The 23,929-nt window shown below is 49.3% G+C and overlaps 1 protein-coding gene across 1 annotated transcript in view; it reads left to right on the top strand.

Moving 5' to 3' along the window:
- IYD (iodotyrosine deiodinase) overlaps positions 1-20,525 on the top strand; it is a 44,226-nt gene extending 23,701 nt beyond the window's left edge. Inside the window, exons 4-5 of the mRNA XM_089694241.1 lie at positions 12,698-12,854; positions 20,241-20,525. Coding sequence (XP_089550367.1) covers positions 12,698-12,854; positions 20,241-20,423 — 340 coding nt within the window. The 3' untranslated portion in view covers positions 20,424-20,525. The remainder of the gene's footprint in view (positions 1-12,697; positions 12,855-20,240) is intronic.
- Positions 20,526-23,929: the final 3,404 nt, after the last annotated feature.

The raw sequence follows: 23,929 nt of genomic DNA, 5'->3' as shown, positions 1-23,929 counted from the left end.
TCACCCGCTCCGTTACTTGCTCCGTCACCCGACGTCGTCAATCGCCCTCTATCAGCCAGTCAAGGCTCCAACACCTCTGCTGAGGGGAGTTGTCGCTCGTTGGCATCTTCCGCTCGTTCAGATGCTCCTTCTCCTGCTACTCCTCTTCTCGGATTCCGTCAACAGTCTTTCTTGGAATCCGTATCCAAGAGACAACAGTTTGCGAGCACGCACCCGACGGTGCAAAAGCTGAACGTCCTCCTGTCCAAGTTGCTGGTGCTGCAGTCCCTCCCTTTCCAACTGGTGGACTCAGCACCTTTCCGAGAAATGATGGCTTGTGCCGCGCCGCGGTGGAGAGTGCCAAGCCGTCATTTCTTTGCCCAAAAGGCAGTGCCAGCCCTGCATTCACATGTAGAAGAGATGGTGGGCCAGTCTTTGAGCATGTCGGTCTCTTGCAAAGTGCACGGCAGCGCCGACGTGTGGAGCTGTAACTACGGTCAGGGACAGTACATGTCATTTACGGCCCACTGGGTGAACGTGGTGCCGGCACAGCCGCACCAGCAACTTGGACAGGTCACGACGCTTTTGCCTCCACGTTTGCACGTCCTTGGTCCAGCAAGCATGTCCGCCTCTACCACCTCTTTTTCCGCCGTGTCCTCAGCCGCCACCCCCGTGCCAAGTCCCATTACCCGACCGGCATATCACATGTGCAGGGCGCAACGGTGTCACGCTGTGCTGCACCTGGTATGCCTTGGCGAACGTAGTCACACAGGGGAGGAACTGCTGAGTGTAATGAACAGAGAAATCGACAGATGGCTGTCTCCGCGCAAACTAAAAATCGGAACCATGTTGACTGACAACGGAAAGAACATGGTGTCTGCTCTGCGTCAAGGAAGGTTGTGCCATGCGCCATGCATGGCTCACGTGTTCAATCTGGTTGTCAAGCGGTTCCTAAAATCCACCATCCCACTGCAAGACATCCTTAAAATGTCACGTAAACTGTGCATGCATTTCAGCCATTCCTACACCGCAAAGAACACCCTCATTGAGCTGCAGCGGCAGAACGGAATTCCACAGCATCGCCTGATCTGCGACGTTGCAACAAGGTGGAATTCAACCCTACACATGTTAGACCGCCTTTACGAGCAGCGAAAGGCCATCACCGATTTCCTGATGTTACAAGCGGATAAAGGTACTCCCCTGTGTAACTTAGATGTCAGCCATTGGCAGCTCATGCGTGACACCTGCCGCTTGCTCAGGCCCTTTGAGGAGGCCACGCTATTCGTGAGTCGGCAGGACTATGGGATGAACGACGTCATTCCTCTGTTGCACGTCCTGGAACAAATGCTGTTAACAATGGCTGGTCAGGGTGCGGTAGACGTGGCGCACAGATCTCAACGCCACATGACCCCTGTGGGGGCAGGACAGGAAGAAGAGGAGGAGGTAGAGGAGGACATTTGTGCTCAGGAATTATTGAGTGAAATGGGTGGTTTTTCCACTCAGCGGACAGGAGTGGAGGAGCAGGAGCATCTGGTAGAGGAGGAGGAGGAGGAGACAGAGGACCCAGACGCACCGTGGCAGTATGCTGTGGAGATGGAGGCAGGGAGTCCCTCGCATTCCTTGGCACAAATGGCCCATAGCATGCTCGGTTGCTTGCGTAGCGACAGCCGAATAATAACCATCAGACAGAGGGATGACTTTTGGCTGTCCACCTTGTTGGACCCTCGCTACCGGTCCAAAATGGTGGCCTTTTTCACACCTGCTGAGAGGGAGGCCAAAATTACGTACTATAAAAACCACCTATGTAGTCAGTTGGTCTCTGCCTTTGTGCGCCAACGTCCATCCTCAGACACTGTGGGCCCTGTGCGCTCGCGTTCCTCTGGCATGGCAGCAGGGGAGGGGTGGGGTGGTAGGAGCAGTGGCAGCTCCACCAGCAGCGGCTGCCTCAGTCTGCAGTCGATGATGAGTAGCTTTCTTCACCAGCGCAGTGAGGAAACTACTAACCAGCCGCAGCAGCAGCAGCAGCATCAGGTGGACCTGGAGTAGGAGCTCAAACAACAGGCTTGGGCCTACTTGGACAGCACCCTGCCAACCGAGGTAGACAATCCCCTTGACTACTGGGCAACGAAACTTGACCTTTGGCCCCAACTAGCTGAATTTGCCCTTGAAAGGCTGTCATGCCCGGCCAGTAGCGTGGCATCGGAGCGCGTGTTTAGTGCGGCAGGAGGTATTGTAACTCCGTGGAGGACACGACTGTCCACCCAAAGTGTGGAGAGACTCACGTTTGTGAAAATGAATCAGGCGTGGATTAGTCTGGATTTCAAACCACCAGTTCCTGACACAACTGACTAAATCCGCCATGAATCATGCCTCAAACATGTGCCACTTTCAGGTCTCCTCACACTGCTGGTGTGTTTAATTTTTTGACATAGGGTGCTGGCAGATTACGGGCCTCCTATAGCTGCTGCCAGGCCCCTAATCTGCCATAGGCCCCTATATACCGCCTCCTCATGCTGCTGCTAGGTCCAGAGTCTCTCATGGGTCCCTGTACGGCCTCCCATTGCTGCTGTCTCCATCGCCACACTCTGCTGCCATGTGCCACTTTCAGGTCTCTTCACACTGCTGGTGTGTTTAATTTTTTGACATAGGGTGCAGGCAGATTACGGGCCTCACATAGCTGCTGCCAGGCCCCTAATCTGCCATGGGCCCCTATATACCGCCTCCTCATGCTGCTGCCAAGTCTAGAGTCTGTCATGGGTCCCTGTACGGCCTCCCATTGCTGCTGTCTCCATCGCCACACTCTGCCATGTGCCACTTTCAGCTCTCTTCACACTGCTGGTGTGTTTAATTTTTTGACATAGGGTGCAGGCAGATTACGGGCCTCACATAGCTGCTGCCAGGCCCCTAATCTGCCATGGGCCCCTATATACCGCCTCCTCATGCTGCTGCCAAGTCCAGAGTCTCTCATGGGTCCCTGTACGGCCTCCCATTGCTGCTGTCTCCATCGCCACACTCTGCTGCCATGTGCCACTTTCAGGTCTCTTCACACTGCTGGTGTGTTTAATTTTTTGACATAGGGTGCAGGCAGATTACGGGCCTCACATAGCTGCTGCCAGGCCCCTAATCTGCCATGGGCCCCTATATACCGCCTCCTCATGCTGCTGCCAAGTCCAGAGTCTCTCATGGGTCCCTGTACGGCCTCCCATTGCTGCTGTCTCCATCGCCACACTCTGCTGCCATGTGCCACTTTCAGGTCTCTTCACACTGCTGGTGTGTTTAATTTTTTGACATAGGGTGCAGGCAGATTACGGGCCTCACATAGCTGCTGCCAGGCCCCTAATCTGCCATGGGCCCCTATATACCGCCTCCTCATGCTGCTGCCAAGTCCAGAGTCTCTCATGGGTCCCTGTACGGCCTCCCATTGTTGCTGTCTCCATCGCCACACTCTGCTGCCATGTGCCACTTTCAGGTCTCTTCACACTGCTGGTGTGTTTAATTTTTTGACATAGGGTGCAGGCAGATTACGGGCCTCACATAGCTGCTGCCAGGCCCCTAATCTGCCATGGGCCCCTATATACCGCCTCCTCATGCTGCTGCCAAGTCCAGAGTCTCTCATGGGTCCCTGTACGGCCTCCCATTGCTGCTGTCTCCATCGCCACACTCTGCTGCCATGTGCCACTTTCAGGTCTCTTCACACTGCTGGTGTGTTTAATTTTTTGACAAAGGGTGCAGGCAGATTACGGGCCTCACATAGCTGCTGCCAGGCCCCTAATCTGCCATGGGCCCCTATATACCGCCTCCTCATGCTGCTGCCAAGTCCAGAGTCTCTCATGGGTCCCTGTACGGCCTCCCATTGTTGCTGTCTCCATCGCCACACTCTGCTGCCATGTGCCACTTTCAGGTCTCTTCACACTGCTGGTGTGTTTAATTTTTTGACATAGGGTGCAGGCAGATTACGGGCCTCACATAGCTGCTGCCAGGCCCCTAATCTGCCATGGGCCCCTATATACCGCCTCCTCATGCTGCTGCCAAGTCCAGAGTCTCTCATGGGTCCCTGTACGGCCTCCCATTGCTGCTGTCTCCATCGCCACACTCTGCTGCCATGTGCCACTTTCAGGTCTCTTCACACTGCTGGTGTGTTAAATTTTTTGACATAGGGTGCAGGCAGATTACGGGCCTCACATAGCTGCTGCCAGGCCCCTAATCTGCCATGGGCCCCTATAAACCGCCTCCTCATGCTGCTGCCAAGTCTAGAGTCTCTCATGGGTCCCTGTACGGCCTCCCATTGCTGCTGTCTCCATCGCCACACTCTGCTGCCATGTGCCACTTTCAGGTCTCTTCACACTGCTGGTGTGTTTAATTTTTTGACATAGGGTGCAGGCAGATTACGGGCCTCACATAGCTGCTGCCAGGCCCCTAATCTGCCATGGGCCCCTATATACCGCCTCCTCATGCTGCTGCCAAGTCCAGAGTCTCTCATGGGTCCCTGTACGGCCTCCCATTGCTGCTGTCTCCATCGCCACACTCTGCTGCCATGTGCCACTTTCAGGTCTCTTCACACTGCTGGTGTGTTTAATTTTTTGACATAGGGTGCAGGCAGATTACGGGCCTCACATAGCTGCTGCCAGGCCCCTAATCTGCCATGGGCCCCTATATACCGCCTCCTCATGCTGCTGCCAAGTCCAGAGTCTCTCATGGGTCCCTGTACGGCCTCCCATTGTTGCTGTCTCCATCGCCACACTCTGCTGCCATGTGCCACTTTCAGGTCTCTTCACACTGCTGGTGTGTTTAATTTTTTGACATAGGGTGCAGGCAGATTACGGGCCTCACATAGCTGCTGCCAGGCCCCTAATCTGCCATGGGCCCCTATATACCGCCTCCTCATGCTGCTGCCAAGTCCAGAGTCTCTCATGGGTCCCTGTACGGCCTCCCATTGCTGCTGTCTCCATCGCCACACTCTGCTGCCATGTGCCACTTTCAGGTCTCTTCACACTGCTGGTGTGTTAAATTTTTTGACATAGGGTGCAGGCAGATTACGGGCCTCACATAGCTGCTGCCAGGCCCCTAATCTGCCATGGGCCCCTATAAACCGCCTCCTCATGCTGCTGCCAAGTCTAGAGTCTCTCATGGGTCCCTGTACGGCCTCCCATTGCTGCTGTCTCCATCGCCACACTCTGCTGCCATGTGCCACTTTCAGGTCTCTTCACACTGCTGGTGTGTTTAATTTTTTGACATAGGGTGCTGCAAGATAACGGGCCTCACATAGCTGCTGCCAGGCCCCTAATCTGCCATGGGCCCCTATATACCGCCTCCTCATGCTGCTGCCAAGTCCAGAGTCTCTCATGGGTCCCTGTACGGCCTCCCATTGCTGCTGTCTCCATCGCCACACTCTGCTGCCATGTGCCACTTTCAGGTCTCTTCACACTGCTGGTGTGTTAAATTTTTGACATAGGGTGCAGGCAGATTACGGGCCTCACATAGCTGCTGCCAGGCCCCTAATCTGCCATGGGCCCCTATAAACCGCCTCCTCATGCTGCTGCCAAGTCTAGAGTCTGTCATGGGTCCCTGTACGGCCTCCCATTGCTGCTGTCTCCATCGCCACACTCTGCCATGTGCCACTTTCAGCTCTCTTCACACTGCTGGTGTGTTTAATTTTTTGACATAGGGTGCAGGCAGATTACGGGCCTCACATAGCTGCTGCCAGGCCCCTAATCTGCCATGGGCCCCTATATACCGCCTCCTCATGCTGCTGCCAAGTCCAGAGTCTCTCATGGGTCCCTGTACGGCCTCCCATTGTTGCTGTCTCCATCGCCACACTCTGCTGCCATGTGCCACTTTCAGGTCTCTTCACACTGCTGGTGTGTTTAATTTTTTGACATAGGGTGCAGGCAGATTACGGGCCTCACATAGCTGCTGCCAGGCCCCTAATCTGCCATGGGCCCCTATATACCGCCTCCTCATGCTGCTGCCAAGTCCAGAGTCTCTCATGGGTCCCTGTACGGCCTCCCATTGCTGCTGTCTCCATCGCCACACTCTGCTGCCATGTGCCACTTTCAGGTCTCTTCACACTGCTGGTGTGTTAAATTTTTTGACATAGGGTGCAGGCAGATTACGGGCCTCACATAGCTGCTGCCAGGCCCCTAATCTGCCATGGGCCCCTATAAACCGCCTCCTCATGCTGCTGCCAAGTCTAGAGTCTCTCATGGGTCCCTGTACGGCCTCCCATTGCTGCTGTCTCCATCGCCACACTCTGCTGCCATGTGCCACTTTCAGGTCTCTTCACACTGCTGGTGTGTTAAATTTTTTGACATAGGGTGCAGGCAGATTACGGGCCTCACATAGCTGCTGCCAGGCCCCTAATCTGCCATGGGCCCCTATAAACCGCCTCCTCATGCTGCTGCCAAGTCTAGAGTCTGTCATGGGTCCCTGTACGGCCTCCCATTGCTGCTGTCTCCATCGCCACACTCTGCCATGTGCCACTTTCAGGTCTCTTCACACTGCTGGTGTGTTTAATTTTTTGACATAGGGTGCAGGCAGATTACGGGCCTCACATAGCTGCTGCCAGGCCCCTAATCTGCCATGGGCCCCTATATACCGCCTCCTCATGCTGCTGCCAAGTCCAGAGTCTCTCATGGGTCCCTGTACGGCCTCCCATTGTTGCTGTCTCCATCGCCACACTCTGCTGCCATGTGCCACTTTCAGGTCTCTTCACACTGCTGGTGTGTTTAATTTTTTGACATAGGGTGCAGGCAGATTACGGGCCTCACATAGCTGCTGCCAGGCCCCTAATCTGCCATGGGCCCCTATATACCGCCTCCTCATGCTGCTGCCAAGTCCAGAGTCTCTCATGGGTCCCTGTACGGCCTCCCATTGCTGCTGTCTCCATCGCCACACTCTGCTGCCATGTGCCACTTTCAGGTCTCTTCACACTGCTGGTGTGTTAAATTTTTTGACATAGGGTGCAGGCAGATTACGGGCCTCACATAGCTGCTGCCAGGCCCCTAATCTGCCATGGGCCCCTATAAACCGCCTCCTCATGCTGCTGCCAAGTCTAGAGTCTCTCATGGGTCCCTGTACGGCCTCCCATTGCTGCTGTCTCCATCGCCACACTCTGCTGCCATGTGCCACTTTCAGGTCTCTTCACACTGCTGGTGTGTTTAATTTTTTGACATAGGGTGCTGCAAGATAACGGGCCTCACATAGCTGCTGCCAGGCCCCTAATCTGCCATGGGCCCCTATATACCGCCTCCTCATGCTGCTGCCAAGTCCAGAGTCTCTCATGGGTCCCTGTACGGCCTCCCATTGCTGCTGTCTCCATCGCCACACTCTGCTGCCATGTGCCACTTTCAGGTCTCTTCACACTGCTGGTGTGTTAAATTTTTTGACATAGGGTGCAGGCAGATTACGGGCCTCACATAGCTGCTGCCAGGCCCCTAATCTGCCATGGGCCCCTATAAACCGCCTCCTCATGCTGCTGCCAAGTCTAGAGTCTGTCATGGGTCCCTGTACGGCCTCCCATTGCTGCTGTCTCCATCGCCACACTCTGCCATGTGCCACTTTCAGGTCTCTTCACACTGCTGGTGTGTTTAATTTTTTGACATAGGGTGCAGGCAGATTACGGGCCTCACATAGCTGCTGCCAGGCCCCTAATCTGCCATGGGCCCCTATATACCGCCTCCTCATGCTGCTGCCAAGTCCAGAGTCTCTCATGGGTCCCTGTACGGCCTCCCATTGCTGCTGTCTCCATCGCCACACTCTGCTGCCATGTGCCACTTTCAGGTCTCTTCACACTGCTGGTGTGTTTAATTTTTTGACATAGGGTGCAGGCAGATTACGGGCCTCACATAGCTGCTGCCAGGCCCCTAATCTGCCATGGGCCCCTATATACCGCCTCCTCATGCTGCTGCCAAGTCTAGAGTCTCTCATGGGTCCCTGTACGGCCTCCCATTGCTGCTGTCTCTATCGCCACACTCTGCTGCCATGTGCCACTTTCAGGTCTCTTCACACTGCTGGTGTGTTTAATTTTTTGACATAGGGTGCAGGCAGATTACGGGCCTCACATAGCTGCTGCCAGGCCCCTAATCTGCCATGGGCCCCTATATACCGCCTCCTCATGCTGCTGCCAAGTCTAGAGTCTCTCATGGGTCCCTGTACGGCCTCCCATTGCTGCTGTCTCCATCGCCACACTCTGCTGCCATGTGCCACTTTCAGGTCTCTTCACACTGCTGGTGTGTTTAATTTTTTGACATAGGGTGCAGGCAGATTACGGGCCTCACATAGCTGCTGCCAGGCCCCTAATCTGCCATGGGCCCCTATATACCGCCTCCTCATGCTGCTGCCAAGTCCAGAGTCTCTCATGGGTCCCTGTACGGCCTCCCATTGTTGCTGTCTCCATCGCCACACTCTGCTGCCATGTGCCACTTTCAGGTCTCTTCACACTGCTGGTGTGTTTAATTTTTTGACATAGGGTGCAGGCAGATTACGGGCCTCACATAGCTGCTGCCAGGCCCCTAATCTGCCATGGGCCCCTATATACCGCCTCCTCATGCTGCTGCCAAGTCCAGAGTCTCTCATGGGTCCCTGTACGGCCTCCCATTGCTGCTGTCTCCATCGCCACACTCTGCTGCCATGTGCCACTTTCAGGTCTCTTCACACTGCTGGTGTGTTAAATTTTTTGACATAGGGTGCTGGCAGATTACGGGCCTCCCATTGCTGCTGCCAGACATGTAATCTGCCATGGGCCCCCGTACCGACTCCTCATGCTGTGACGTTGCAACAAGGTGTAATTCAACCCTACATATGTTAGACCGCCTTTACGAACAGCTAAAGGCCATCACAGATTTCCTGATGTTAAAAGCGGATAAAGGTACTCCCTGTGTAACTTAGATGTCAGCCATTGTCAGCTCATGTGTGACACCTGCGCTTGCTCAGGCCCTTTGAGGAGGCCACGCTATTCGTGAGTCGGCAGGACTATGGGATGAATGAGGTCAAATCGGCCATGGACCCCGTACCGCCTGTTCACGCTGATGCTGGTCCCACAGTGTGACCTGGGTCCCTGTACGGCCTCCCATTGCTTCCACTCTGCCATGTACCTCTTTGAAATCTCCTCACACTCCTGCGGTTGTCCATTTTGTCATAGGTTGCTGGCAGATTAGCGGCCTTCCATAGGTGCCGCCAGGCCCCATATCGACCATGGGCCCCCGTACCTCCTGGTCACGCTGCTGCTGAGCCCACAGTGTGACCTGGGTCCCTGTACGGCCTCCCATTGCTTCCACTCTGCCATGTGCCACTTTGAAATCTCCTCACACTCCTGCGGTTGTCCATTTTGTCATAGGTTGCTGGCAGATTACAGGCCTTCCATAGGTGCCACCAAGCCCCATATCGGCCATGGGCCCCCGTACCGCCTGGTCACGCTGCTGCTGGGCCCACAGTGTGACCTGGGTCCCTGTACCGCCTCCCATTGCTCCCACTCTGCCATGTGCCACTTTCAGGTCTCCTCACGCTCCTGCTGGTTTCCATTTTGTCATAGGTTGCTGTATGGCCTCCCATTGCTGCTGCCTCCACCGCCACACTGTGGCTCCAAACACTGGTTTTGGCCCCGTGACTGGCCAAAGGAGTGAAGTGTGCAGTGATTCTAAGATCGACGGCACTCATCTGCATGTCATACTGACAGACAGTATTATTTCTCTTCCCCAGCAGACTCCAAGGGCATTTAAATTAAAGGTACAGTGTTCTGCACTAATATTAAGTCTCTCTGAAGCCTAGAAACACCCTTTTTTAAGTTAAATTCACAGCGAATTTATTCGACTCGAATCGAATATTGTCCACGAATTCGCCGAATCAGTCGAATCGAATTTTTCATTTCTTCGCTCATCTCTAATAATTATGTTCTGCCAACAACTAAATGTTCCCATTACTTTTTCTATATTTAAATTAATCAAAATGTACAACAATATAACTTCCTCCCTCACCTATCATTAACAGTGAACCTAAGCCTTTAAATTACTTAAGATTTATTTATTTGCTAATTTGTCTGTGTATTTAACATTATAGTTAAAGTGGAAGAAAAGCCGAACTCACTAGCTATTCTTGAAAAATAAAATAAAACAGTACCCTGTGTGAATATTATGTGTGTACTTACCTTTTTTAAATCTGGTGTGGTCATGTAATCCTGTAGGTCCATCTCCTCTGTATAAAGGGGTGCTCGACAACAGCTGTGAACAATAGCCCAACCTTTGTTGGCACTCCCCCTTCTCCCCTGCAGTAGCCCATACAGGGGAGCCAGAGCTGCAGGATAACATGAATGTCCCAGAGTGGTTTAAAAAGAGGTAAGTGCAGGGGTGTATTTACCACAAGGCAAACAAGGCATTTGCCTAAGGCAGCTTTTTTCAGGGGGGCAGCACCACTCTCTGGAAGAAGGGACACACGTAGCATGGGAACCAGGTGGGATCCGAGAGAGGCTGTGGGCTGCTTGACGGTTATGCAGAGCCTGATTCCAGGGGATGTCTGGAGCTGTGAAGGTGAGTGTCTCTCTCTATCTCGCTGGGGGGGTGGGTGGCTGATGCATGCAGGGTGGTGGCAGTGGAAGACTTTCTTGGGTGGGAGGGAGGGGGTGATGGTTGGTGTCAGGCTCTCTCCGCGGGGGGGGGGGGGGGCGTCTGATTTTTGTGTTACCTAGAGCAGAGTAGTGTTGGGCTCCTCTTCCACTTTAACATTGAATATGCACTTAAAGTAAACCTCTTGCAACTTTGTGCAAGTTATACTCTGGTGCTTATACTTACCCTTTTGCTCCTCTTTCCTGTCAATCCCATCCCTGCTGCTTCCTCTGCAATGCCGTCAGTTGATAATACCCACAACTATGAGAACTAACACACTCTAGGACACACCGGTGGATTCTATGGGGTTGATTTACTAAAGGCAAAAAGGCTGTTCACTTCCATTATCCAATCATATGCAAGAAAAAATACTGTTTTGTTTTGTTTTTTTTGCATGTGGAGTATTCTTTGCAAAGTGAAATTTCCCCCATAATCAGTAAGCTCTGGGGCAAAACTCCCTGTAAAGTGCAACTTCCCTTGCAAAGTGAACTGCTCATTTGTCTTTAGTAAATAAACCACTATTTGACAACACAGAGGTTAAGTTCTCACCTGTGCAGTTTGTATTTGAGCCATTTCTTCAGTGTTTTTTCCGGTACGTTTAGCATTTTTGCACATGCGTTTTGCATTCTTTTTCCAACTTGTTGCCGGGCAGATTAAAATGCATCAAAACACATCACAAACGCACTACATGCTTTTCTGCAGCGTCTCCATTGAAGTCTAAAGAACCAAAAACACAATGTTTTGCATTTAAAAAAGTCCCTGATCCGTTCCAAAAAAATGCACGGTGAAAGCACGGAGATGTGAACATGTCCCATAGGAAATAATGTTAAATGGACTGCTGTGTGTTTCTGCAAAATGCAAAACGCAACGGAAAACACATAGGTGTGAACCTAGACTTAATGATTGTCTGCTTAACCAGTTCCCAACCGCGCTATAGCCGAAGGACGGCTACAGCGCGGTTGTATGGTTCTGGGACGACGTCCATGGACGTCATTTCAGAACGCGCCCCCAGCGGCACACACCCGGCGCCGCCAGTGATCGCTGTGTCCTACGGACACAGCTGATCACGTCATATGATAAATGGCCAATCATGGCGACCTTTTACCACATGATCACCTGACACAGCAGATCACCGGGTAAATACAGTTGCCGGTTATCGGCTGCACTTTCCTCACGCTGCCACAGCGTGAAGAAAGTACTGCCAAGAACCGGCAATTGTCAGCGAAGGGATCGGCACTGATGATCAGTGCCTTGATGATCAGTGCCCAGCAGTGCTGCCCACCTGTGCCATCCACCTGTGCCCATCAGTGCCGCCCACCTGTACCCATCAGTGCTGCCCACCTGTACCCATCAGTGAAACCCACCTGTGCCCTGCAATTCCACTCATCAGTGCTGCCCAGCAGTGCCACCCAGCAGTGCCGCCCATCAGTTCTGCCCATCAGTGCTGCCTATCAGTGCAACATCATCAGTGCCAGCTCATCAGTGCTGCCTATCAATGCCTTCTATCAGTGCCCATCAGTGCTGCCTATCCATGCCACCTCAACAGTGCCCATCAGTGCTCCCTATCAGTGCTGCCTATCAATGCAGCCTCATCAACGCACATCAGTGAAGGAGAAAAATGACTTGTTTGCAAAATTTAATAATAGAAACAAAGGAAAACTTTTTTTTCACATTTTTTGCTATTTTTTTGCCTATAGCACAAAAAATAAAAGACCCAGTGGTGATTAAATACCACCAAAAGAAACCTCTATTTGTGTGAAAAAAATGATAAAAATGTCATATGGGTGCAATGTTGTATGACCGCGCAATTGTCATTCAAAGTGCGACAGCGCTGAAAGCTGAAAATTTGCCTGGGCAGGAAGGGGATAGAAGTGCCCAGTAGACAAGTGGTTCAACACCAGGTGTTGCATTGTCAGTTGAGCTTTTCTTCCATACCAAAAAGGTCCAGGATTGAGGCCCAGAGTGATGAAGGAATGCAGCTAAAGGCAAATATAATTATCAGAAGATATCTAGCACAGTGTGGGTTTGGAATATTTTGTCCTTATAACAGGTTTACTCTAATGGATTATACATACAACCTAATGTATATATATTTTGCTGTATTCATTTTTTTTCTATTTTAGAACAAACTGGATAAAAGAATATCTAGACACAGCTCCTTATTTAATCTTGATCTTTAAACAAATATATGGAATACTTTCTAGTGACAGAAAGAAGACTCATTATTACAATGAGATTAGCGTGTCAATTGCTTGTGGAATACTTCTGGCAGCCATTCAGGTACAGTATATTACACAATGAAATTTAAGGTAAAGTGGACATTTTTTACCTTTTTTAAGGTTTTTTTTTACCATTCTCTGGATTAAGGTGTACCACTACCAGTATTGCCTCCACCCCCCCCCCCCCCACACACTTATCTGAATCCTCACTAAATCCAGCGATGTACCCGTCTCTAGCGTCTCTTTTTTCACATGCTGTGCTGAAGCAGTGGGAGCCATTGGCTGTGACAAGGGAGCTGGGAGTGGGGCTAAGCCGTCCTGCCACAGGTAGGGTGGCTCGGAATCAAGTCCGCAGGTGGGACCCATAGGAAGTGGCTTCCTATGGGAGGCCACGAAGCTGGGGGCAGGGCCAAGCTGTGCTGCCTGTGTCTATGGCCACAGGCAGGGCAGCTTGGGATCAAGTCCAAAGGTGGCCCCCATAGGAGGTGGCTTCCTAAGAGAGCCCATCGAGAAGAGGAATCAGAACCGCCTGCAAGGGACCCCAGATTCAGGCTGCTTTATTGAATTCCTATGCACAGAGTAGTTAAGTACACCATGTTTGTTATTTAAAAAAATAAGACTTTACAATCACTTTAACATTGTAGTATTACAGGTTGTGGTGAACATATGAAATAGCTATGGCCCTCTACAAATAAGCATGTCAAGAAGATGAAAATGATTATCTGGTAATCCCAAACATATTAAAAAGTTAGCAAAAGTGTGCTCATTTCATAATTAGGAAATTAAAATGTCGAAGAACTCTTTTAGTGGGTAATATGTGCATTAAAGATGTGCACAGAGCATGATAGCAGACAGGCGGGACGGTTTTCATTAGCCAGCTGACACTAAAGGAATTTGGCAGCACATTTATTAATTTTTTATTCTGCCCAGGGAGGAGAAGTGTGTATTGTTTTAAACATGAAGTCTGCCCAGTGCATTAGCCCCTGACTACATCCTTTTGGACGAAACGCTTTTGGTGGAGCCTATGAACTGACCTAGGACTTAGGCAGCGGCTCTGCATGTGAGTTTTATTCATTCTGTTCTTATGCTGTTTGCTGTTTTATGGAATGTTCGTTTGGTTGAGAAAGACAGCACAGCTGTCAAGGTCCTACCTTTCCTCAGGGCTTGTGCTGCTCCATGTGCTGGCATCCATCTTAGGTGTCTGCAAAGCATTGCGGGATCCTTTATGCTTTCAGCCCTCTGCGGCCCCTCCCCCAGGAGGTGGCGGCTTATCACATATAAGTCTGCTGTTTGTAGCTGTCCATTGCATTCGTGTCCTGTCTGTTGCACAGCAGCAAGCTCCTGTTCAGTTTCTCATTGCGCTCCTGGATACCGACTCGGCTTTGGCAAGACTCCTTCCTGGCTTCTGACCCCGGCTCTGGTGACCATCCTTCCTGGCTTCTGACCCCTGCTCTGGTGACCATCCTTCCTGGCTTCTGACCCCAGCTCTGGCGATCATATTTCCTGGCTTCTGACCCCAGCTCTGGCGATCATATTTCCTGGCTTCTGACCCCTGCTCTGGTGACCATCCTTCCTGGCTTCTGACCCCGGCTCTGGTGACCATCCTTCCTGGCTTCTGACCCCAGCTCTGGCGATCATATTTCCTGGCTTCTGACCCTGGCTCTGGCGACCATCCTTCCTGGCTACTGTTCTACCAAGTCACCCGCTGTTGCTGTTGGACTTGCATAGACTCTGTCTTGTTTTGGTATAATAAACCTACCTTTAATTGCACCTCCTTGTGTGTCTGGCTCCTCGCTCCCTGACAACAGCATTCTTAGGTGTGGAAGTGTCCTCTTGGCAGCTGAAAGGGAAAAATCATCCTGGACCTGGTTCTATTCACAGAGGAGGAGTGTAGGAGAACTATGAGATACACCTGTTGACCTGTTTTGGAGCTGCAAAGTTAGCAGTCTGGTGATTGCATTGCCCTCATTTGGTGGTGTTGTGAAATATATCAGAAGATTTGCCTTGCGGATTGAGCTGAAAATATTTTGGGCTCAGAACACTGTGGTGAAAAATTGCAGTTTGAAGGACATTTGTTGCACTTTTAAAGATTGAGCACTTTGTTAATATCTGTTGTGTAATTCTTTTCTGGTTGAACTTTTTGGACATAAGTTTGAAATGTACTGCGCAGTTAGTATTTTGCACTTTTATTAGAAATGTACATTGATTCTGCTATTTGAATATTATTATAAATCAATCCTTTAGCTAGCTGACTCTTTTAACCATTTGTGCAGATTTTTTGTCTTTTATTTTTAGTGAGGACAGCGCTAGTGAGGACAGTGGGGTAGGGAGCCATTGACAGACAGGGGTATAGCTCAAAGATGTGGAATCCATTTGCATGAAACTAGGCTCTCCTGCAGAAAGTATCCTGCATAAAGGTAGCACAGTGGCTAAGTGGTTAGCACTCTTGCCTAGAAGCACTAGGATCATTGGTCTGAATCCCAACCACAGCACTGCCTGAATGGAGTTTGCATGCTGTGTATGTGAGGGTTTCCTCCAGGTATTCTGTTTGCCTTCCACGCTCCAAAGACATGCTGATAGGTAAAGTGGCCCTAATATACAGTCAGGTCCATAAATATTGGGACATCGACACAATTCTAACATTTTTGGCTCTATACACCACCACAATGGATTTGAAATGAAACAAACAAGATGTGCTTTAACTGCAGACTGTCAGCTTTAATTTGAGGGTATTTACATCCAAATCAGGTGAACGGTGTAGGAATTACAACAGTTTGCATATGTGCCTCCCACTTGTTAATTCACCAAAAGTAATGGGACAGAATAATAATCATAAATCAAACTTTCACTTTTTAATACTTGGTTGCAAATCCTTTGCAGTCAATTACAGCCTGAAGTCTGGAACACGTAGACATCACCAGATGCTGGGTTGCATCCCTGGTGATGCTCTGCCAGGCCTCTACTGCAACTGTCGTCAGTTCCTGCTTGTTCTTGGGGCATTTTCCCTTCAGTTTTGTCTTCAGCAAGTGAAATGCATGCTCAATCGGATTCAGGTCAGGTGATGGACTTGGCCATTGCATAACATTCCACTTCTTTCCCTTAAAAAACTCTTTGGTTGCTTTTGCAGTATGCTTTGGGTCATTGTCCATCTGCACTGTGAAGCGGCGTCCAATGAGTTCTGAAGCATTTGGCTGAATATGAGCAGATAATATTGCCCGAAACACTTCACAATTCATCCTGCTGCTTTTGTCAGCAGTCACATCATCAATAAATACAAGAGAACCAGTTCCATTGGCAGCCGTACATGCCCACGCCATGACACTACCACCACCATGCTTCACTGATGAGGTGGTATACTTAGGATCATGAGCAGTTCCTTTCCTTCTCCATACTCTTCTCTTCCCATCACTCTGGTACAAGTTGATCTTGGTCTCATCTGTCCATAGGATGTTGTTCCAGAACTGTAAAGGCTTTTTTAGATGTCGTTTGGCAAACTCTAATCTGGCCTTCTTGTTTTTGAGGCTCACCAATGGTTTCCATCTTGTGGTGAACCCTCTGTATTCACTCTGGTGAAGTCTTCTCTTGATTGTTGACTTTGACACACATACACCTACCTCCTGGAGAGTGTTCTTGATCTGGCCAACTGTTGTGAAGGGTGTTTTCTTCACCAGGGAGAGAATTCTTCGGTCATCCACCACAGTTGTTTTCCGTGGTCTTCCGGGTCTTTTGGTGTTGCTGAGCTCACCGGCGCGTTCCTTCTTTTTAAAAATGTTCCAAACAGTTGTGTTGGCCACGCCTAATGTTTTTGCTATCTCTCTGATGGGTTTGTTTTGTTTTTTCAGCCTAATTATGGCTTGCTTCACTGATAGTGACAGCTCTTTGGATCTCATCTTGAGAGTTGACAGCAACAGATTCCAAATACAAATAGCACGCTTGAAATGAACTCTGGACCTTTTATCTGCTCATTGTAATTGGGATAATGAGGGAATAACACACACCTGGCCATAGAACAGCTGAGAAGCCTATTGTCCCATTACTTTTGGTCCCTTAACAAGTGGGAGGCACATATGCAAACTGTTGTAATTCCTACACCGTTCACCTGATTTGGATGTAAATACCCTCAAATTAAAGCTGACAGTCTGCAGTTAAAGCACATCTTGTTTGTTTCATTTCAAATCCATTGTGGTGATGTATAGAGCCAAAAATGTTAGAATTGTGTCCATGTCCCAATATTTATGGACCTGACTGTATGTACCGTATTTGCCGGCGTATAAGACGACTTTTTGACCCTTGAAAATCTTCTCAAAAGTCGGGGGTCGTCTTATACGCCGGTACACATGTTAGGGGGGCTGCGGCATTAAGTACAGGGGTTTGCAGGGGCTGACGTCTCTTACCTGGATCCAGTCCCACGACGATCCGGTCCAGGAAGCGCGGCGTCTCCTTCAGTTCGGCCACTGGATGTTCGTGCGGCTGCGCGGCTCCGCCTCCTCACCGGTGATTGGCCGCCAGAACTGTAGCTCAGGAAAGGCACACAGGCGGCCAATCACCGGCGAGGGGGCGGAGCCGAGCGACCCCGCGAAAATTGAGTGCCGGAGCAGCAGGTAAGTGCTCTGTGTAGAGGTGCTGCTGCAACCACATATGCTGGCTGCAGCAGCACCATACGAGAACAGGGTCAGCAAGTCTCAGTGGGAGGAATAGTGCCCCATCATTGGTGTCACTGATACCAATGATGGGGCACTATTCCTCCCAATGATACCAACGATGGGGCACTATTCCTCCCACTGACACCAACGATGGGGCACTATTCCTCCCCCCCACTGACACCAACGATGGGGCACTATTCCCCCCCCCACTGACACCAACGATGGGGCACTATTCCTCCCCCCACTGACACCAATGATGGGGCACTATTCCACCCCTCACTGACACCAATGATGGGACACCATTCCTCCCACTGACACCAATGATGGGGCACTATTCCTGCCACTGATACCAATGATGGGGCACCTATTCCCCCCACTGATACCAATGATGGGGCACTATTCCTCCCACTGATGCCAATGATGGGGCACCATTCCTGCCACTGATACCAATGATGGGGCATTATTCCTCCCACTGATACCAATGATGGGGCACTATTCCTCCCACTGATACCAATGATGGGGCACTATTCCTCCCACTGACATCAATGATGGGGCACTATTCCTCCCACTGGTGTGCATTGGAAGAGGGGTAGTCTTATACGGCGAGTATAGCCCAAACACTACATTTTAGCAGGAAAAGTAGGGGGGTCGTCTTATACGCCCAGTCGTCTTATACGCCGGAAAATACGGTATGTATGTATGTGAGTTAGGGACCTTAGACTGTACACTCCTTGAGGGTTAGGGACAGGTGTGAATGTACAAAAATATATATGTAAAGTACTGTGTTAATTGACAGTGCTATATAAGTACCTATAATAAATAAATAAAGGTGGATGATATTGGGGCGAGTGAGCAAACCAGCTGATGGCCAGTAGGCAGGAAGGGGAGGAGCTTTCCACTGTGCTTGGAGACCTGAGAGAGAGAGGCATCACTGAAGGCACGTGAAGGGAGCCAGAGTCCAGAGACAGACAGATACACTGAGAACATGTGAGTGCCAGTGCCACTGATCTCATCAACCCCGCTGCCTCTGACTGATCCCATACCCCCCAGGGCCCCCACTATCGCCTCTGAATGATTCCACCCCCACCCCCAGGGCCCCACAAACTGCCTCTAGCTGATCTTATCCCCCCCAGGGTTCCCAACACCATCTCTGACTGATCCCATCCCCCCAGGGCCCCCACCACTGCCTCTGACTGCTCCCATCCCCCCCAGGGCCCCCACCACTGCCTCTGAATGATTCCACCCCCAGGGCCCCACAAACTGCCTCTAGCTGATCTTATCCCCCCCAGGGTTCCCAACACCATCTCTGACTGATCCCATCCCCCCAGGGCCCCCACCACTGCCTCTGACTGATCCCATTCCCCCCCAGGTTCCCACTACCACCTCTCACTGATCCCATCCCCCCCAGGGCCCCCATCACAGCCTCTGACTGATCCCCCCCGGGCCCCCCCCACCACCACCTCTGACTGATCCCATCCCTCCCAGGTCCCAAAGCACTGCATCTGATTGATTCCCCCCTGCTGCATCTGACTGATCCCATCCCCCTCCCCCCCACCACTGCCTCTGACTGATCCCTTCCCCCCCAATATCACCAATGCCACTTATCTCATCCCTATCCCATCTCCCCAATCACCTCTGCCACTAATCCCATACCCCCACCACCATCAGTGCTGCCACTGATCCCATTCCCCCCCCTCACCACCATCAGTGGACTAATGCCATCACCACCACCCCACCACCAGCACTGCTGCTACTGATCCCATCCTCCCACCACCACCACTGCCACTGATCCCATTCCTCCCCCACAACCACCACTGCTGCCACTGGTCCCATCCCCCCAACACCCTCAGTGGTTTGATCCCATCCCCTCACCACCACTGCCACTGATCCTGCCTCCCACCCCCCTCACCACCACCACCACTGCAACTGATCCCATCCTCCCACCACCAGCACTCCCATCACTGTTTTTTTGAGAGGGGGGCTTCATGGTTTCTTGAACCAGGGCCCTGCAGGTTCTATTTACGCCTCTGTAAGCACCCCTTAGTCCTGGTGTACTGTGACCCCAGCTTGAGTGATGGCGTGTCTTTATGTGTCTGCCCTAGTCCAAGAACATTTGCAGAACATGAACTGCAAGGTAAGGTGTAATGCCCCATTAGAATTTAGATTATAGTTGGTTGGTTATGTTCCACAGTTATAATTTCTGGAGTGCCGGTGGCATTTTCTTTTCTTAGAGTAATGAGCAGTTGGAAAGTGTAAAGTTATTGGACACATCTGGAACAACTATAAGAACTAATAGAGGGGATTGTCTATGTATTACAGCATTAGGAATTTATTCACAGGTATGATCTGACTGAATCAGTCATTAAAAGTTCAAAATGAATGTTTCTGCTGGAAAAGAGGTTGGAAATACAGTATATCACAATCAGTCTACTGCATTCCTGTGTCATATATTATTACACAATTACAGAACATCTGTATCTATATCTTTGTATAGTTATCTAGCTATTTATTTTCTTATTTTTAGTTATTCTTTTACTACAATCTCACAGATTAGGCTTTACGAAATCCTTGTATGTTCCTAATTAGAGGCATTCCCTGTACATGTGTTGGTAGTGTAAAGCTACTTTAGATGTTTGACCAGAATAAGTTATTCTAGGCTTGGAAATCTTTGTTCATAAAATGGTTATTACATTTCCAATTGCATTTTCTTCAGCAGTGCTCCACACTGTACGGGTAAACACCTCTAATTCTAATTGCATAGATTATAATTTCTTTCATAATTATTGTTATCTTCTTTGTTTCAGTATGCAGGTTTAGTGACTGTAACTACTACTCCTTTAAACTGTGGTCCTCGACTCAGGGTACTACTTGAACGCCCTGTAAATGAAAAACTCCTCATGCTTCTACCTGTTGGCTACCCAAACAAGGATGCCACTGTACCAGATTTAAAGCGGAAGCCTTTAGAAGATATCATGGTGGTTGTTTAGAAAAGGAACCCAACCAGACATGCCATGTAGGCTTGAAGTCTAGATTCTTTGTAAAAAATTCAAATAAATGAATAAATAAATAAACGCATTATTCAAAGTCCAGACTAATGTTCACATAATTGTTTTTATAAAGAATATCCAGCTACAAATTGAGCAGATACAATGTTCATATATTTATGCATAGGAATATTTTTTTTGTCTTCAAATACTGCAGCTGTAAAGCTGATGTCAGACTAGCGATCCTGATTCAGGCAACAACTAAGACCCAGAGATCAGAAGATCAGAAACAACCACCACCACATACCATTTATATTTTTCCCTTTATTTAATCTACCTGGTTTTGCTGTTTTTGAAAAATTCAAAGACCCCCTTTAAAATCCCTGAAAACTGAGTCCACCTTATTAAGGTAGTTTTCCTCATCCTTCTAGAAAGGAATACCCTGGTCTGCAAGCACCAAGTTTCTTGCCATTATCTGCCCGTATCAGGTTACAGACCGTACCATCTACCTATTAACCTTTATCCAGGCCTTGTTCACCCAGTCCACCTAGAAATCCTAACATAAATGTTTCCTGGCCACCAGGTCTGACCATAATGTACCCACAGCTGGAAATTCCCTTCAAAGTCGCTGTAGGTCAATTAATGTCCAGAACCAGCTCTCTTGCTATGCCACTGCGATGTCCCTACTCATCACACACAGGACTAAAATATCAGGGAAGGTTTCCACCCATCAACAGTGTCGAAACTTGGCTGGTGTTCACATCATACATTGTACACCAAGCCAACTCAGTACCACCTCATTCTGTGGAATACCTAGTTGTCTTGCTTAGGCCTGGATTGCCACAAACACAGTTGTTCAGGATCAACAACAACAGTGTTTGCAGTGTCATGACTGAGGGACATGCAGAATATCGAGGCTAATACCACCTAACCAATAAAACAACCACCCCCGCAACCTTCTCCCACCTGAAATAACCACACGACTCTCTTTTTGGTGTCAAAAACGGCCATAGCAGCCGATTTATTTAACATAACTATTACATAACACTTCATACAATACAATCAAAATATTAACTGACAGTAATGATCCCAACCCGGGTCCAAGGTCTTTGAAGGCACTGTTAATCACATACAGTTGCAAGAAAAAGTATGTGAACCCCTTGGGATTACGTGGAGTTTTGCATGAATTGGGCATAAAGTGTGCTCTGAACGTCATCTAAGTCACAACAATAGAAGAACACAGTCTGCTGAGCATAATACTACACAAACATTAGATGATGCCATGGTTTAATTGCACATAGCATGTAAACATTCACAGTGCAGGGAGGAAAAAGTATGTGAACCTTTGGACTTAATAACTGGTTGACCCTCCTTTGACAGCAATAACCTCAACCAAACGTTTCCTGTAGCTGCAGATCAGACCTGCACAACGATCTGGAGTAATTTTGTACCACTCCCCTTCACAAAACTGTTTCAGTGTAGCAATATTCTTGGGATGTCTGGTGTGAATCGCTCTCTTAAGGTCATGCCACAGCATTTCAATCGGGTTGAGGTCAGGACTCTGACTGGGCCACTCCAGAAGGCGTATTCTGTGCTGTTGCAGCCATTGTTTTGTTGAATTACTTGTATGCTTTGTGTCATTGTCCTGTTGCATCACCCATCCTCTGCGGAGCTTCAGTTGGCGGACAGATAGTCATACGTTTTCCTGCAAAATGTCTTGATAAACTCTGGAATTCATTTTGCCATCAATGACAACAATCCGTCCAGGCCCTGAGGCAGCAAAGCAGCCCCAAACCATGATGCTCCCTCCGCCATGTTTTACAGTGGGGATGAGGTTTTGATGTTGGTGTGCTGTGCCTTTTTTTCTCCACACATAGTGTTGTGTGTTCTTCCCAAACAACTCAATCTTGGTTTCATCTGTCCACAGTATATTTTGCCAGTAGTGCTGTGGAACATCCAGGTGCTCTTTTGCAAACTTCAAACGTGTTGCAATATTCTTTTTGGACAGCAATGGCTTCCTCTGTGGTGCCCTCCCATGTACTCCATTCTTGTTTAATGTTTTCCTTATTGTAGATGTGTCAACAAAAATGTTAGCATGTGTCAGAGATTTTAGCTGACACTCTGGGACTCTTCTTTACCTCATGCAGCATTCTGCGCTGTGCTCTTGCAGTCATTTTTACAGGACGACCACGCCTAGGGAGAGTAGCAACAATGCTAAACTTTCTCCATTTGTAGACAGTCTGTCTTACCATGGACACATGAACATCAAGGCTTTTGGAGATACCTTTGTAACCCTTTCCAGCTTCATGCAAGTCAACAATTCTTGATCGTAGGTCTTCTGAGAACTCTTTTCTGCGAGGCATGGTTCACATCAGACAGTGCTTCTTGAAACCAGTAAACCCAAAACAGGTGTGTGTTTTTTAAGGGCAGGACAGCTGTCAGCAACACATCCAATATCATCACACTGATTGGAGTCGAGGTTGGCTCACTCCTGGCTCCAATTAGCTCTGGGAGAAGTCATTAAGCTAGGGCCTCACATACTTTTTCCTCCCTGCACTGTGAATGTTTACATGTTATGTGCAATTAAACCATGGCAACATCTAATGTTTGTGTAGTATTATGTTCAGCAGACTGTGTTCTTCTATTGTTGTGACTTAGATGACGTTCAGAGCACATTTTATGCCCAATTCATGCAAAACTCCAAGTAATCCCAAGGGGTTCACTTACTTTTTCTTGCAACTGTAAATAACTCGGCTGTATCTGACACCCAATGAAAAGGCCCCCAGCCACTACTACACCGCCTCGGGGACAATACTATACTACAGCTACGTAGTCCCAGATACAGTCCATTAACTACAACCTTACCAACGTAACCTTATAATTGGGAAGGAACACCCATACCTATGATTGGCCCAACCCATTATCCACAAAATTGTCATTCCAGCAGACCCAGCGATCCCTGCAAGCTGCCATGACAAAACAAAATGCAAGACAAGGACCCCAAGACACAAAATGCAAATCAAACCACTTGACACCTGACAAGTCCCAACCCCTCTCCTCATCCTGGAAAGACCACCCTCTTACTCAAATACTCCAATCAGGTGAGTAACCACCCCTACCTAATGAATATACACCCACCCTCTTCAAATCTCTGTCTCGTCTGCAAGCCCCAGTCATGCTGGCCTTCCCCTTAGCTTTGCTCAGTTCCAGGCCATGAACTCTCAGCAAAGAACAACTCAAACCAACAACTATTTCAGCACTAGCATTTAACTATTAAAACCATGGTCAGATTTACAGCTTCCTATTCTCCAGACCACCTTTGCCCTCAAACTCCATATTGCTGCCTCCATAGACTGCCTTCGTATGACTGTTCTTGTGCATGTGCTCTAATCAATGTTAAAAAAATGCAAAAGAGCTGATCCAAAAGAGTTGTGTCTAAAACAAGAGGCCTGGACTTACACCTACACCATCAGAAACTGATGTATGCAGTGATTTGTGCAAATTGGTGC

The sequence above is a fragment of the Staurois parvus genome, unplaced genomic scaffold (assembly GCF_062004578.1).
Source record: "Staurois parvus isolate SC_StPar_1 unplaced genomic scaffold, SC_StPar_1.0 ptg000657l, whole genome shotgun sequence".
Classification (NCBI taxonomy): Eukaryota; Metazoa; Chordata; class Amphibia; order Anura; family Ranidae; genus Staurois; species Staurois parvus.
Note: the sequence above shows the minus strand (reverse complement) of the source record. Positions and strands in the feature narration are given on the sequence as shown.